The sequence below is a fragment of the Clarias gariepinus genome, chromosome 11 (assembly GCF_024256425.1).
Source record: "Clarias gariepinus isolate MV-2021 ecotype Netherlands chromosome 11, CGAR_prim_01v2, whole genome shotgun sequence".
NCBI classification, from domain to species: domain Eukaryota; kingdom Metazoa; phylum Chordata; class Actinopteri; order Siluriformes; family Clariidae; genus Clarias; species Clarias gariepinus.
This window is the reverse complement of record NC_071110.1, coordinates 33,637,501-33,655,029: the sequence shown is the minus strand read 5'-3', so window position 1 is coordinate 33,655,029 and position 17,529 is coordinate 33,637,501. Positions and strand designations below refer to the sequence as shown.

Here is a 17,529-nt window from a genome sequence, read left to right as displayed (position 1 = left end):
TTAGAGAGTGCACAGTGTTAGAGGGTGTGTGTTAGAGAGTGCACGGTGTTAGAAGGGGTGTGTTAGAGAGTGCACAGTGTTAGAGGGTGTGTGTTAGAGAGTGCACAGTGTTAGAGGGTGTGTGTTAGAGAGTGCACAGTGTTAGAGGGTGTGTGTTAGAGAGTGCACAGTGTTAGAAGGGGTGTGTTAGAGAGTGCACAGTGTTAGAGGGTGTGTGTTAGAGAGTGCACAGTGTTAGAGGGTGTGTGTTAGAGAGTGCACGGTGTTAGAAGGGGTGTGTTAGAGAGTGCACAGTGTTAGAGGGTGTGTGTTAGAGAGTGCACGGAGTTAGAAGGGGTGTGTTAGAGAGTGCACAGTGTTAGAGGGTGTGTGTTAGAGAGTGCACAGTGTTAGAGGGTGTGTGTTAGAGAGTGCACGGTGTTAGAAGGGGTGTGTTAGAGAGTGCACAGTGTTAGAGGGTGTGTGTTAGAGAGTGCACAGTGTTAGAGAGTGCACAGTGTTAGAGGGTGTGTGTTAGAGAGTGCACAGTGTTAGAGGGTGTGTGTTAGAGAGTGCACAGTGTTAGAGGGTGTGTGTTAGAGAGTGCACAGTGTTAGAGGGTGTGTGTTAGAGAGTGCACAGTGTTAGAGGGTGTGTGTTAGAGAGTGCACAGTGTTAGAGGGTGTGTGTTAGAGAGTGCACGGTGTTAGAGGGTGTGTGTTGGGGAGTGCACAGTGTTAAAGGGTGTGTGTTAGAGAGTGCACGGTGTTAGAGGGTGTGTGTTAGAGAGTGCACGGTGTTAGAGGGTGTGTGTTAGAGAGTGCACGGTGTTAGAAGGGGTGTGTTAGAGAGTGCACAGTGTTAGAGGGTGTGTGTTAGAGAGTGCACTGAGTTAGAAGGGGTGTGTTAGAGAGTGCACAGTGTTAGAGGGTGTGTGTTAGAGAGTGCACAGTGTTAGAGGGTGTGTGTTAGAGAGTGCACGGTGTTAGAAGGGGTGTGTTAGAGAGTGCACGGTGTTAGAAGGGGTGTGTTAGAGAGTGCACAGTGTTAGAGGGTGTGTGTTAGAGAGTGCACAGTGTTAGAGGGTGTGTGTTAGAGAGTGCACAGTGTTAGAGGGTGTGTGTTAGAGAGTGCACAGTGTTAGAGGGTGTGTGTTAGAGAGTGCACAGTGTTAGAGGGTGTGTGTTAGAGAGTGCACAGTGTTAGAGAGTGCACAGTGTTAGAGGGTGTGTGTTAGAGAGTGCACAGTGTTAGAGGGTGTGTGTTAGAGAGTGCACAGTGTTAGAGGGTGTGTGTTAGAGAGTGCACAGTGTTAGAGGGTGTGTGTTAGAGAGTGCACAGTGTTAGAGAGTGCACAGTGTTAGAGGGTGTGTGTTAGAGAGTGCACAGTGTTAGAGAGTGCACAGTGTTAGAGAGTGCACAGTGTTAGAGAGTGCACAGTGTTAGAGAGTGCACAGTGTTAGAGGGTGTGTGTTAGAGAGTGCACAGTGTTAGAGGGTGTGTGTTAGAGAGTGCACGGTGTTAGAGGGTGTGTGTTAGAGAGTGCACGGTGTTAGAGGGTGTGTGTTAGAGAGTGCACGGTGTTAGAGGGTGTGTGTTAGAGAGTGCACGGTGTTAGAGGGTGTGTGTTAGAGAGTGCACAGTGTTAGAGGGTGTGTGTTAGAGAGTGCACAGTGTTAGAGGGTGTGTGTTAGAGAGTGCACAGTGTTAGAGAGTGCACAGTGTTAGAGAGTGCACAGTGTTAGAGGGTGTGTGTTAGAGAGTGCACGGTGTTAGAAGGGGTGTGTTAGAGAGTGCACAGTGTTAGAGGGTGTGTGTTAGAGAGTGCACAGTGTTAGAGGGTGTGTGTTAGAGAGTGCACAGTGTTAGAGGGTGTGTGTTAGAGAGTGCACAGTGTTAGAAGGGGTGTGTTAGAGAGTGCACAGTGTTAGAAGGGGTGTGTTAGAGAGTGCACGGTGTTAGAGGGTGTGTGTTAGAGAGTGCACGGTGTTAGAAGGGGTGTGTTAGAGAGTGCACAGTGTTAGAGGGTGTGTGTTAGAGAGTGCACAGTGTTAGAGGGTGTGTGTTAGAGAGTGCACAGTGTTAGAGGGTGTGTGTTAGAGAGTGCACGGTGTTAGAGGGTGTGTGTTAGAGAGTGCACGGTGTTAGAGGGTGTGTGTTAGAGAGTGCACAGTGTTAGAGGGTGTGTGTTAGAGAGTGCACAGTGTTAGAGGGTGTGTGTTAGAGAGTGCACGGTGTTAGAGGGTGTGTGTTAGAGAGTGCACAGTGTTAGAGGGTGTGTGTTAGAGAGTGCACAGTGTTAGAGGGTGTGTGTTAGAGAGTGCACGGTGTTAGAGGGTGTGTGTTAGAGAGTGCACAGTGTTAGAGGGTGTGTGTTAGAGAGTGCACAGTGTTAGAGGGTGTGTGTTAGAGAGTGCACAGTGTTAGAGGGTGTGTGTTAGAGAGTGCACAGTGTTAGAGAGTGCACAGTGTTAGAGAGTGCACAGTGTTAGAGAGTGCACAGTGTTAGAGGGTGTGTGTTAGAGAGTGCACAGTGTTAGAGGGTGTGTGTTAGAGAGTGCACGGTGTTAGAGTGTGTGTGTTAGAGAGTGCACGGTGTTAGAGGGTGTGTGTTAGAGAGTGCACGGTGTTAGAGGGTGTGTGTTAGAGAGTGCACGGTGTTAGAGGGTGTGTGTTAGAGAGTGCACAGTGTTAGAGGGTGTGTGTTAGAGAGTGCACAGTGTTAGAGGGTGTGTGTTAGAGAGTGCACGGTGTTAGAGAGTGCACAGTGTTAGAGAGTGCACAGTGTTAGAGGGTGTGTGTTAGAGAGTGCACAGTGTTAGAGGGTGTGTGTTAGAGAGTGCACAGTGTTAGAGGGTGTGTGTTAGAGAGTGCACGGTGTTAGAAGGGGTGTGTTAGAGAGTGCACAGTGTTAGAGGGTGTGTGTTAGAGAGTGCACGGAGTTAGAAGGGGTGTGTTAGAGAGTGCACAGTGTTAGAAGGGGTGTGTTAGAGAGTGCACAGTGTTAGAGGGTGTGTGTTAGAGAGTGCACAGTGTTAGAGGGTGTGTGTTAGAGAGTGCACAGTGTTAGAGGGTGTGTGTTAGAGAGTGCACGGTGTTAGAAGGGGTGTGTTAGAGAGTGCACAGTGTTAGAGGGTGTGTGTTAGAGAGTGCACGGAGTTAGAAGGGGTGTGTTAGAGAGTGCACAGTGTTAGAAGGGGTGTGTTAGAGAGTGCACAGTGTTAGAGGGTGTGTGTTAGAGAGTGCACAGTGTTAGAGGGTGTGTGTTAGAGAGTGCACAGTGTTAGAGGGTGTGTGTTAGAGAGTGCACAGTGTTAGAGAGTGCACAGTGTTAGAGAGTGCACAGTGTTAGAGGGTGTGTGTTAGAGAGTGCACAGTGTTAGAGGGTGTGTGTTAGAGAGTGCACAGTGTTAGAGGGTGTGTGTTAGAGAGTGCACGGTGTTAGAAGGGGTGTGTTAGAGAGTGCACGGTGTTAGAGGGTGTGTGTTAGAGAGTGCACGGTGTTAGAGGGTGTGTGTTAGAGAGTGCACAGTGTTAGAGGGTGTGTGTTAGAGAGTGCACAGTGTTAGAGGGTGTGTGTTAGAGAGTGCACAGTGTTAGAGGGTGTGTGTTAGAGAGTGCACGGTGTTAGAGGGTGTGTGTTAGAGAGTGCACGGTGTTAGAGGGTGTGTGTTAGAGAGTGCACAGTGTTAGAGGGTGTGTGTTAGAGAGTGCACAGTGTTAGAGGGTGTGTGTTAGAGAGTGCACAGTGTTAGAGGGTGTGTGTTAGAGAGTGCACAGTGTTAGAAGGTGTGTGTTAGAGAGTGCACAGTGTTAGAAGGGGTGTGTTAGAGAGTGCACAGTGTTAGAAGGGGTGTGTTAGAGAGTGCACAGTGTTAGAGGGTGTGTGTTAGAGAGTGCACAGTGTTAGAGGGTGTGTGTTAGAGAGTGCACGGTGTTAGAGGGTGTGTGTTAGAGAGTGCACGGTGTTAGAGGGTGTGTGTTAGAGAGTGCACAGTGTTAGAGGGTGTGTGTTAGAGAGTGCACAGTGTTAGAGGGTGTGTGTTAGAGAGTGCACAGTGTTAGAGAGTGCACAGTGTTAGAGGGTGTGTGTTAGAGAGTGCACGGTGTTAGAGGGTGTGTGTTAGAGAGTGCACGGTGTTAGAGGGTGTGTGTTAGAGAGTGCACAGTGTTAGAGGGTGTGTGTTAGAGAGTGCACAGTGTTAGAGGGTGTGTGTTAGAGAGTGCACAGTGTTAGAGGGTGTGTGTTAGAGAGTGCACGGTGTTAGAAGGGGTGTGTTAGAGAGTGCACAGTGTTAGAGGGTGTGTGTTAGAGAGTGCACGGAGTTAGAAGGGGTGTGTTAGAGAGTGCACAGTGTTAGAAGGGGTGTGTTAGAGAGTGCACAGTGTTAGAGGGTGTGTGTTAGAGAGTGCACGGTGTTAGAGGGTGTGTGTTAGAGAGTGCACAGTGTTAGAGGGTGTGTGTTAGAGAGTGCACAGTGTTAGAGGGTGTGTGTTAGAGAGTGCACAGTGTTAGAAGGGGTGTGTTAGAGAGTGCACAGTGTTAGAAGGGGTGTGTTAGAGAGTGCACAGTGTTAGAGGGTGTGTGTTAGAGAGTGCACGGTGTTAGAAGGGGTGTGTTAGAGAGTGCACAGTGTTAGAGGGTGTGTGTTAGAGAGTGCACAGTGTTAGAGAGTGCACAGTGTTAGAGAGTGCACGGTGTTATAGGGTGTGTGTTAGAGAGTGCACAGTGTTAGAGGGTGTGTGTTAGAGAGTGCACAGTGTTAGAGGGTGTGTGTTAGAGAGTGCACGGTGTTAGAGGGTGTGTGTTAGAGAGTGCACAGTGTTAGAGGGTGTGTGTTAGAGAGTGCACAGTGTTAGAGGGTGTGTGTTAGAGAGTGCACAGTGTTAGAGAGTGCACAGTGTTAGAGAGTGCACAGTGTTAGAGAGTGCACAGTGTTAGAGGGTGTGTGTTAGAGAGTGCACAGTGTTAGAGGGTGTGTGTTAGAGAGTGCACGGTGTTAGAGGGTGTGTGTTAGAGAGTGCACGGTGTTAGAGGGTGTGTGTTAGAGAGTGCACGGTGTTAGAGGGTGTGTGTTAGAGAGTGCACAGTGTTAGAGGGTGTGTGTTAGAGAGTGCACAGTGTTAGAGGGTGTGTGTTAGAGAGTGCACGGTGTTAGAGGGTGTGTGTTAGAGAGTGCACGGTGTTAGAGGGTGTGTGTTAGAGAGTGCACAGTGTTAGAGGGTGTGTGTTAGAGAGTGCACGGTGTTAGAGAGTGCACGGTGTTAGAGAGTGCACGGTGTTAGAGGGTGTGTGTTAGAGAGTGCACGGTGTTAGAGGGTGTGTGTTAGAGAGTGCACGGTGTTAGAGGGTGTGTGTTAGAGAGTGCACGGTGTTAGAGGGTGTGTGTTAGAGAGTGCACAGTGTTAGAGGGTGTGTGTTAGAGAGTGCACAGTGTTAGAGGGTGTGTGTTAGAGAGTGCACAGTGTTAGAGAGTGCACAGTGTTAGAGAGTGCACAGTGTTAGAGGGTGTGTGTTAGAGAGTGCACAGTGTTAGAGGGTGTGTGTTAGAGAGTGCACAGTGTTAGAGGGTGTGTGTTAGAGAGTGCACAGTGTTAGAGGGTGTGTGTTAGAGAGTGCACGGTGTTAGAGGGTGTGTGTTAGAGAGTGCACAGTGTTAGAGAGTGCACGGTGTTAGAGGGTGTGTGTTAGAGAGTGCACAGTGTTAGAGGGTGTGTGTTAGAGAGTGCACAGTGTTAGAGGGTGTGTGTTAGAGAGTGCACGGTGTTAGAGGGTGTGTGTTAGAGAGTGCACAGTGTTAGAGGGTGTGTGTTAGAGAGTGCACAGTGTTAGAGGGTGTGTGTTAGAGAGTGCACAGTGTTAGAGGGTGTGCGTTAGAGAGTGTTAGAGGGTGTGTGTTAGAGAGTGCACAGTGTTAGAGGGTGTGTGTTAGAGAGTGCACAGTGTTAGAGGGTGTGTGTTAGAGAGTGACATACAGTGTGAATTCCTCCAGTCTTATTGATTTTAGTTAAAGTGATAAATGAGTCAAAAACAACAGCAGGACAAACCTACACACACACACACACACACACACTGCTCCATCCATCCGCTCAGACTACAGAGCGCGCAGATCAATTACACACACACACACACACATACAGAGGGAGGGGGAGCGAGAGACACACACACACACTGCTCCTCTCCTCTCCTCTCCGCCGTTACACTCCACATCCTCCTCCCGGACACACACACACACACACACACTCCGAGCGCCGCGATGCGCGATGGGTCAGGCGTGCGGTCACGCGCTGCTCTGCCGGAGTCACCCGTCTGACATGTAAGTGAGAGTGTGAGAGTGTGTGTGTGTGTGTGAGAGAGTGTGTTTCCTCGCTTGCCCTTGGCTGATGCGCGTGCTTCGGCGCCGGTGTGCCTCGCGGTGTGTGTGTGTGTGTGTGTGTGTGTGTGTGCTCCTCATCATCAGCGCGCGCCGAACCGGTTTATGTTTATGTTAACGGCAGGAGCGCACGCGCTGACCGCGAGGAAGAGACAGACCGACTGAGAGACAGACAGACAGAGAGACAGACAGACAGAGAGACAGACAGACTGAGAGACCTGTCCGCTCGTGACTTCACACCGGCGTCTTTGATGTTTGTTGCGCGGCGCGTGCCAGTCGCGCGCATGTGTGTTGATGTGAGTACAGTATGTGTGTGTGTGTGTGTGTGTGAAGTGACCGCTGCTGTTGTTCTGTATCTGAGTGTATCTGTGTCCTCCTGCACTGAGATACTGAACCCAGTCTGATCTCATACTTAGATACTGAACTCAGTCTGATCTCATACTGTACTGGACTGAGATACTGAACCCAGTCTGATCTCATACTGAACCGGACTGAGATACTGAACCCAGTCTGATCTCATACTGAACCGGACTGAGATACTGAACCCAGTCTGATCTCATACTGAACCGGACTGAGATACTGAACCCAGTCTGATCTCATACTGTACCGGACTGAGATACTGAACCCAGTCTGATCTCATACTGAACCAAATCTAAAGGCTGCGTTCACATTACCAGCCTGAAATGAAACAAATCCGCATTTCTGTCTGAATGCATAAGGCTGTACATAACAAACAGAAAAGACTAGGGTTAGGGTTATGTAATTAAATGTGTAATTATAAAAATTAACACAAACTGTTAAAATAAAAACAAATACATAAAAACAAAAAGGCCACATCTGTAACAGACCGATATTCAAATGGTTAGGAGTTCCATAGTTTGGTAGCAGCAACAGCTAACGCCCAATCACCAAACCGTTTACATCTAGATCTTGGCTCTTCGGAGATTTGATCGGAGCGCTCTGCCAGGGTTACTAGGTATTAAGAGATCTGTTAAATAAGATGGGCCCAGGTCATGTAGGGCTTTAAATAAAGCATCAATCATTTAAACAATATTCTAAAATGTAACAGAAGCCAGTGGAAGGAGTAGAGGATGGGAGTTATCTGATCACATGTGGAGGTATTGGTTAAGAGACAAGCAGCGGTGTTTACTAGTAAATGAAAGCGAGAGAGGGATGCATTGCACTAATCCAACCTGGAACTGGGAAACGTGGAAAGCGTAGAAACACATGTCACCATTTCAAGGTCATTGCGTGACAGAAAATGCTTCACTCTAGCCAGAAGGCGAAGTTGGAAAAAGCTTGCTTAACCACAGAATTAATCTGTTTATCAAATTCTAGCAACTAGATACATCCCAAGGTCTAGGTTTAAACTTCCAAACATGGATGTGGATCCAAACAAAATACATTCAGTTTTACTTTAATTAAGATTAAGAAAGTTTAGTTAAAGCCAGAGTTTGATGGATTTTAAACAAACAGTGTCTCATGTGCATTGCTCCCATTTGGCTTCCTAGGCATATACATTTTTATATCATCTGTGTAACAGTAAAAATGGCGATTGTACTGCTTTAATATTGACCCAAGAGGGAGCATATACAGTGAAAAGAGGAAAGGGCCAAGAATAGAACCCTGTGGCACTCCACAGGAGAGAGAGGAACAGGAAGAGGAGAGTTCGCCAAGCATGACTGAAAACCTTCTATTGGCTAGGTATGATTAGAACCATTTGAGAGTTGTGCTCTGAATACCTACACTTTGGGCCAGGCGTGAGATAAGCAGCACATGGTCAACCGTATCAAAGACTGCTCTGAGGTCCAGAAGAACCAATGCAATAGGAGTTTGAGCATCAACAGTTAAAAGGATATCGTTATAGACTTTTAGCCTTGCAGACCCTGTGCTATGCCAAATTCTTAAGCCAGATTGAATCTTTTTAAAGATATATTTTTTCTAGAAAGGGCTGCAATTGTATTAATACAGTTTTTTCTAGAACTTTAGAGATAAATGGGAGATGAGAAGTAGGTCTGAACTTGGACAAATTTTGAAGAATCAAGGTAAGGATTTTTGAGAAGAGGAGTGACCCCAACCTGTTTGAAAGCATCTGGAACACAGCCAAGAGTAAGACAACTATTGATGAAGATGAGGACACATGGACTCACTATTACTAGAAACCACTTTTAGTAATTTTGCAGGATTAATGTGTCGCACCACTGGCACAGGATGCCAAGGAACAGTTTTCAGCTGTACTGTACAGTAATTTGTAGCCCGACTGATAATAACTGCCATATCAATTAAATAGTGTAAAATTTTTTCACAGGTATCAGTCATTAGTCAAAGCAGGATTAATAATCTGATCAGAGCAAAAACAGTGTGAATGCAGCCACAGTGACTGTGTAAGCATTTGTTACTGAGCTGTTTGTCGGCTGCAGGGCTGTGTATCTGTGTATCAGAATAATGTTATATTAGTAAACAGGACAAACATAAACATAACAAAAAGATACAGTTATTAAATGGAAAATGTGTTAAAATCAGAAAATGTAATATAATACTCCAGTGACTAGGGCCAGTGCAAAAGTAAGAGCGCTTTATGCTGTTTTACAAAATAGTAACATAAAATGAAATATTTACAGAGTCAGAGATGAAGAGGATGATAAATATTATATGTTTATATAATAAAAGTCATTATTAGAGCTGCACGATTAATCGAAAAACAGTCACGATCTAGATTCACACACACATGCGATTTAATTCCTGAATAACGGTGATTCACTTGCGTGTGTTTCCCTGCATTCAGATCACACTGCAGTCACGAGTTCACTTATTTACTTGACAACAATCCTGGATCGCTGTATCAGTCGAGGTCACTGGTTTTACTCAGACAGCAGAACACAAAACACTATTTAGTCACCAATCAGGCCAGAGATTAGCGAATGATTTAGTTATACTGAACAACTCAATTACTTCTCATCTCTCTTCCTCAAAAACTGTTGTGCACCCAGATTTTATTTTTGTTGGCTTAAACGCATCCATCTGCGTTATATTTATCAGTATATGGTAAATGTCTCTCACACACACGCTTAAAACTAAAATACACACTACTGTCTGATTAGAGACGGGCACGTGCAGTTCTAATAACCTAAAGTATTAGATGATTAAAGCTGCTGTGTTGATTCGAGCCATTACACAGAGATTCTGAGGACAGAGCGAGAGATACAGAGGAGTTTACTGGAAGTGTGTTTAGAGTCAGCAATAAACCCTCTGACAACAATATATTTTACACTAGGGTTAGTAAACTATGTATTTAATAACAAACTACAAACTACCTCATATTCATTATTTTATTCGTTATATAATAATAATAATAATAATAATATAAACTAACACACTGATAAAGTTCTGTAGTTGTCTGAGTGTCTGAAATGCTCAAGTGCTACTTATTAGTTATTGTTATGTATTATTATTAATATTATATTTATTATTAACGACTTTTTACTTTACAGTGGAACCTTGGATCACAAGTAACGTGGAATTATGATTTAAAAAACGAGCATTGTCTTGGTTTACTAGCACCGAGTATCATGTAACATGCATGCGCTTCTTGTTTTAGCATCACGTCATCACAACAGAGCCCACGGTTTTTCTCTCTCTTGTGCTTCGGAATTGTGGGTAATCTTCTTTTCCCTTATGGGAAATTTAAATTTGGTTTACGAGTGTTTTGGAATAATTTATGCAGATTACGAGTTATGCTTGTAATCCGAGGTTCCACTGTATTTAAAAGGTGACTTTTGTTTTAATACCAGACAGTTGAAAGTCCTGTGCAGACGACACTTTTATTTTTCTTAAATCCACAAGGTTTTTTTTGTTGGAAGAAAAAAAACAAAACAAAGGGAGAGTATCATGTGAGAGAATCGTGATCTCAGTTCCCATGTAGAAAAATCATGATGTCATACCATATTGTCAAGAATCGTGCAGCCCTCATCCTTACTATCATCATCACTTATGCCCCTGTGTCTCTGTGCTTCTTCTCTGTTTCTGACTTTGTGTGTGTTTGCCTGTGAGACACGTGATGATGCTGATGTGAAACTCGACCTTCTTTCTATCTCAGCATGTTATTAATGAAATGCAATCAATAATACGGTATTAAATACAATGACTGTAAATGACACTTAATGTCCTGAGACTTTCGGCTCGTCATCGCCGGTCTGCGCTCATCTCTCCTGTTACACTTCATCATTATTTTCATATTTTCAAACGAATCTTACGGTTTAAAGCAGAACTATTATAATAATTAAGGAAATGGATGATAACGTCCTCCAGGTCTCTGTTTGAGGAGAGGGGTAACCTCACCCATTCGACTTTGTCCACTGCTGCGCCGCTGATTAACACACTGACATTTTCACACTTAGATGTTTAAAGCTCCCGTGAGGAGATGAGTTATCTGTTGATGATGGATTATTTATTTATTTATTTATTTATTTAGTGTAGTGTTTTTGCAGTTACTGTATTATTACACTAAATCATCATTCTTTACTCAGTAACCACACTTTTACTCTGTGTGTAACTGCCTGTGTTTTAAACTCAATTAGCATAAAGCGACTGTTAGCATGTTAGCACATTGCCCATCCTCCACAACACCCACAATCATACCTGTGATTATTCTTTGTGAGTCTTAGACATGTCTGTCGGATTGACCAATGTTTCTGGTTTTATTTGTACTTTAATCGTGTGTTTAAGGACAAATAAAATGCAATCGTGTGTCTTTTTGTTCAGTTCTTCAGTTTCAGTGACGGTGAGTAACACACTGCTGCAGATCACTGCCCTGTGAGACGTGTGTCATAGTGAACTGAGCGATGGTGTTGTTCCTGATACTCATGTGCTTTTTGGTTGTCTCTCTGTGTGTGTGTGTGTGTGTGTGTCCTGAAGCTCTCACTGTTCTGTAAATGTAGTAGGGGTCAGTGCTCTGAGCCGGAGGACATTCTTACTCTCTCTCTCTCACACACACACACACACACACACACACACACACACACACATTGAACAGGAAGTAGTGGTACTGAGTGCTACTCTAAAGCCCTGGAGTCAGTGTTAGGAGTTGGGATTCTGCGTTAGGGTTAGGGGTTAGATCCAAACTCCACTCTCGCCCCTTCATTCTCCCCACACCCTTCTGTCTCGTCCCCACACCCTTCTGTCTCGTCCCCACACCCTTCTGTCTCGTCCCCACAGCCTTCTGTCTCGTCCCTACACCCTCCTGTCTCGTCCCCACACTCTTCTGTCTCGTCCCTACACCCTTCTGTCTCGTCCCCACAGCCTTCTGTCTCGTCCCCACACACTCTGCTCTTGTCCTCCTGATTAACCTGAAAAACAACAAACAGAAATTTTGTGAAGAGACATTTTATCAATAATATTATGGCTCTTTGAGAGGTGATTAATGAGTCCGATGATTTGGTTTTAAACTGCTGGTATCCATCAATGTTTATTACTGCCAGAAATCTTGGCACCCCTCATTAGAAAACAATGAAAACAAGATTTAAGCAGACATTATGATGATCTCTTCTCTAATAGGTTTCATCATCACTACTTTAGGTTTGATCCGGTGTGGTGGGACAACATCTCAGTTTTCATTATCACACATTTATTTATAGTTTGTGATTATTTAGAAGGTGGGGGAATAAACAAACAGATAAACAGGAAATGTTTCTCTTCAGGATAAAAAGGATCTTTTATTTTTATATCTTTAAATTAGCTATAAGATTGTTAAGCACGAAACATAATGCGTTTTTTTACTGAAACACAAACGACAGTGTGTGTGTGTGTGGGTGGGTGGGTGTGTGTGTGTGTGTGTGTGTTGTCAGTAATGAGTAAAGGTTACTTCCTCAGAGCTCCAGCAAACACAGCGGTATTACAAAGTATGACTCATCTTCATTATCTTTGTCTTCATCATCATCATCCTCATTGCCCCAAACCCCCCTATACCCCCTCCCCCACCCCCCTACTGGGTTAATTGGTGTGTTCCATCAATCACAGCTTTGCCTCTGGAAGGAATTCTGCCACGTTTGTTTTATTCAGTGCCAACTCAAAACCCTCATCTGCTGTAAAGCCTTAACATCTGCTAGACTTGTACAGAACATGATACGCTTTATTAGCGTGTGAAATTTGCAAAGGATAGCTAATATTTTCCGTTGTTAAATACGGGACAATAATTATGAGGTTGTTAAGCTTATTTAAAGACATCTTGATTAATTGTAAGTATTTCTTTGTGGACAAAAAGTATTTAAAATGAAGATTAAAGCATTAAGTCTCGTAACCTCAGTCTTTCTTTGGGCGTGATCAAGCTAATCAGTGAGCATGCTAATCACTGGGGTTAATCGTTCATGCTAATTCACCGAGTTGTTTGAGTTCAGTCAGAACAATTTTCCGCTGTGTGGAGACGCGAGTGTGTTTCTCCTGAATCAGTACTTCTAACAAATCACATTAAAGTCCCAGATGTGTTTGAGCAGCCTAATTAATGAGCACGCTAATCGCTCATGCTAATCTGATGGATGTCAGTTGTTATAATCCCTTTTAAATCCTTCACAGAACATATTTATGAATAATTAATATTTTCTTGCAAGATAAACCAAAAACTTAGTTAATTGATAAAGTTTAGCAGTTAGTTAATCAGTGCATGTGTTAATTAGGGCGTATCATCGTTCGTTAGTGTTAGTGAACTCAACCTCCAGCTTTAAACAAAGCAGTTTCCCAGATGTGATAGGAGAGCTCCACAAGCTGCCAGGTGAATGTGATTTATTCTGCTCTGCTTTTTAGTTTTTAGATATTTTGTCATTTTTTGCTTCTCAAACAGATAGAAAGTCATAATGATGGAAATCAATTAACGAGCCAGTTAGCATTTGGCTAATATGTTAGCAAACTTGCTATGAAATGAACCAAACGCTGACTGTGATGTGTATGACAGAGTGCCAGCGGTGATGATGGCTATAGGTTAGAGATTATAGATGATGTGTATAAGATGAAGCCTAGGCCTAAAGTTGCTCCAAGACGTATATATACAGTGAGGTCAATAAGTATTGGATCACCCTGTGATTTTGCAGGTTCTCTTACTTAGAAATCATGGAGGGTCTACAATTTTCAGCATAGGTGCATTTCTAAAAAGAAAAATCCGGAAATCACATTGAATGATTTTTTTAACAATTGATTTGTGAATTTCTGTGTTAAATAAGTATTTGATCACTTAAGTCAAAATTTTTTAATATTTGGTACAGAAGCGTTTGTTAACAATTACAGAAGTCAAACGGTTCCTGTAGTTTATCACCAGGTCTGCACACACTGTAGGAGGGATTTTGGTCCACTCCTCCATACAGATCTTCTCTAGATCTGTCAGGTTTCTGGGCTGTCGCTGAGCAACACAGAGTTTCAGCTCCCTCCAAAGATTTTCTTTTGGATTTAGTTCTGGAGACTAGCTAGGCCACTACAGAACCTTGATATGCTTCTTATGGAGTCACTCCTTGGTTTTCCTGGCTGTGTGTTTTGGGTCATTGTCCTGTTGGAAGACCCAGCCACGACCCATCTTTAATGCTCTGACTGAGGGAAGGAGGTTTTTGCCCAATATGTTACAATACATTTCCCTATTCATCCTCTCCTTAATACAGTGCAGTCGTCCTGTCCCCTGTGCAGAAAAACACCCCTAGAGCATGATGCTTCCAGCCCCATGCTTCACTGTAGGTATGGTATTATTGGAATGATACTCATCATTCTTCTTCCTCCAAACACGGTGAATAGAGTTAAGACCAAAAAGTTCTATCATCTGACCACAGGACTTTCTCCCATGACTCCACTGGATCATCCAGATGGTCCCTGGCAAACTTCAGACGGGCCTGGACATGGGCTGACTTAAGCAGGGGAACCTTCCGTGCGATGCAGGATTTTAAACCATGACGTCTTAGTGTATTACTGATGGAAAACGATGGAAACGATGGTCCCAGCTCTCTTCACGGCATTGACCAGCTCCTCCTGTGTAGTTCTGGGCTGATTCTTCACCATTCTTAGCATCATTGATACCCCATGTATCTACTTAGACTTTGGCTGATTGTGGGGTGCACAGGTGTCTTTATGACGGCTAACGACCTCAAACAGGTGCTACTAATTTAGAATCATGAGCAGAGTGTAGCTGGACTATTTAAAAGCAGAATAACAGGTCTGTAAGGGTCAGAAATCTGGCTGATAAGCAAGTGATCAAATACTTATTTGACACAGTAATTCACAAATAAATTGTTAAAAAAATCATACAATCTGATTTCTGGACTTTTCGTTTTAGATTCTGTCTCTCACAGTGGAAATGCACCTACGCTGAAAACTGTAGACAAATCACAGGGGGATTAAATACTTATTGACCTCACTGTATATTATTAACAGGTTTTAAATGATGCTGCACATTTAATCAACTCCACATTATTCCCAACATCAAAGCTCTGAAATAACTTCAGCTCTTATCTGAATAATGCAAGAGTGGCTGCAGAATCACATCTGAACAGTAAAATTAATTTTGAATGTACATGTGCTGACTGTAGTTATAGGGAGGCTGACCAGATTCACTGCAGTTTTCCTGCTGTTTATTCTCTAAAGTGTGTTTTAAATCCCAGCCTGAAACACACACACACACACACACACATCATTGCACATTTACTGTTGACACACATATGCACACGTGCACGCACACACACACACACACACTCCAGGTCACTAATCGGACTTGCTAAACAGTGAGATAATGATTGTATTCCAGGCAGAAGGTCCGACTCCACCAGTCTTAATGAGGTGAAGGAACCAGGACTCTCACACACACAAGGGATCTGAGGTTAAGAGATCAACCTTTGACCCCTGTGTGAGCTTAATCAGCCTTATTGATGATAAATTATCACTGTGTGTGTGTGTGTGTGTGTGTGTGTGTGTGTGTGTGTGTGTGTGTTATGTTATGTCTGAATGTGGTTGCTATGGACAATGGTGTGGTTGTGGAACTCTTGGTCAGGTATGTGATAAAGCCCAGACACACACACACACACACACACACACAGACAGACAGACATACAACACTAGGAAACTAGTGTTGAATGTTGATCCAGCACTTTAAGGGTCTTATTTGGAAAAAGAACAGACACAAGATTTACCCTCTCTCTCTCTCCCTCTCTCTCTCTCTCTCTCTCTCCCTCTCTCTCCCTCCCTCTCTCCCTCTCTCTCCCTCCCTCTCTCCCTCTTTCTCTCTTCTAGTTCAAAATGAATCCTGTTATCAATATGACAGCTGTTCTTGATGACAGCTCAATTCCCTACATTATATGGCACACACACACACACACACACACACACACACACCACTCCTGATACCAGACAAGTGATTGTTTGTTTATCTGGGAATAGTCCTTCTTTTTAATTTTCTGTTTTCTTCCTGAAGGCTGTCACGGTGCTCTCATCCTGTGTGTGTGTGTGTGTGTGTGTGTGTCCACATAATACAACAAACTATAACAATAAATAATGTACATGTGTTTCATTGTACCTGTATACAAGAGTGCACACACACACACACACACACACACACACAGAGGATAAAGCAGTTATCGGTTCGCGGTTGTTTTATTCGCTCGCTCATCATTTGCTCGTATTTTTCTGATGTCTGAGAAAAAAGGATGTTTATGACACTTTCTCATCGGTTGCCTAGCAACTAATGGTGTGACCGCAGGTAGCTAAGGGTTATGTCTGACTGTAAATCGACACTCCTTCCCTACCTGTGTGCTCTACAGTGCTGTGTGTGTGTGACAGTTCAGTCATGCAGAGCGACTCTGAGGTTATAAACTCTCTCTTCACTCTGGTGATGAAGTCCGTCAGATGGAGATGGGAGGGGTGTCGGGGTGAGTGGGCGGGGCTACTGCATGTGGATGATGTCGTTCGTCCCTCTTTATTGAACTTTCCGCGAGAGTGGGCCGGAGTTCCCGGCGGCTCTCGGCCTTGAAATGTCACCAACGACTTGCCTTGTCAGTGATGTGATCACCGGCGCCTCCTCACACTCTGTACACTAGACCATCGATACACACACAGTCCGCACTGCACCGCGCCGTCCGCGCTAACCTGTCACGAGTCTCACCTGTTATAGATGCCCAGATCCCCGCGCTTTAGATTCTTGTGGTTATTTTAGATCCGTCAGTTTTAAATTATAGTGGCTACATTTTAAATTGTGTAAGTCTGATTGAACTTGTTTACAAGCTCGGTTCTCCCAACGATGTGCCAAGCTGTACCGAACCCTGACGAACCTTCTGATGATCTCAGGGTTTTGAGAAAGCCCCGGATGATTTTAGTTTGAAATAAAATGACCACATTAAAAATGAGCGAGTGTGGGAGCAAGGGGCGGAGTTATCAAAATTCAGGTGAAAGCACTCACAGTGGTGAACGAACGCTCCTGTCACACACTGTGGAAGTCAGTTTAACTTAACTGTAATGTAACTAAAGAAACGGACACATGAGGTCAGGGCGAGGTCAGGGCGAGGAGGCGGACCTAGTCCTGGTTCATTTTCGTAATATTATCATTAGTATGATGTTCTTTACATTCGAACGGCGACCACTGTACCTGGAGATCCTTACATCCGTCTGTGTAAGTGGTGTTAGTGTGAGGAACATCTGTAGCTCCTCAGAGCGCGAAGGAGCTGAGAGTGAAGCGGACCAGACTGAACGTCTCATTTCTGTTGGACAGAGGGACTTCAGGACAACGTCTGAGTGGAACAGACAACCTGACATGTCTATCTATGAGGACACACGGCGTGTAAGAGATTTTTGCAGGTTTATCTGTTAGACACACACACACACACACTATTTATTAGCATTTACAGCTGCATTGTTGGCTCGTTTGTTCTACATGACGCCCTGCACTGCACTGAGCATCTTTAACTCCACCTCACATTCCAGTATTAGCATTAGCATTAGCACCCTGTGTGTACTGCACTGATGGTCCACAGTGTGTGTTAGTGTTTAAGTGTGTAAGTGTTCAGATTAGGGCCTTAAAAGTGTTCTAATGGCCGCGGTGGGATAAACGGCCGCGGAGACACTGAGTGAGGACACGCCGCGTGCTTCACATCACATCACCTCGGAGGGACAGCGAGTGAAGGAGGAACATAAAAATAACTTTAACCTTTAAATAAATGCAAAC

The 17,529-nt window shown here is 44.2% G+C and overlaps 1 protein-coding gene across 3 annotated transcripts in view; it reads left to right on the top strand.

The window, feature by feature from the left end:
• Positions 1-6,207: 6,207 nt before the first annotated feature.
• LOC128532862 (cGMP-dependent 3',5'-cyclic phosphodiesterase) overlaps positions 6,208-17,529 on the top strand; it is a 168,863-nt gene continuing 157,541 nt past the window's right edge. For 2 of the 3 annotated variants that reach the window (XM_053506973.1, XM_053506969.1), the window contains exon 1: positions 6,208-6,296. In XM_053506973.1, the coding sequence (XP_053362948.1) occupies positions 6,244-6,296 (53 nt within the window). In that variant the 5' untranslated portion in view covers positions 6,208-6,243. Of the gene's footprint in view, positions 6,297-6,631; positions 6,650-17,529 lie in introns of those variants that run through there. The other variant, XM_053506979.1, reaches the window with a different exon arrangement.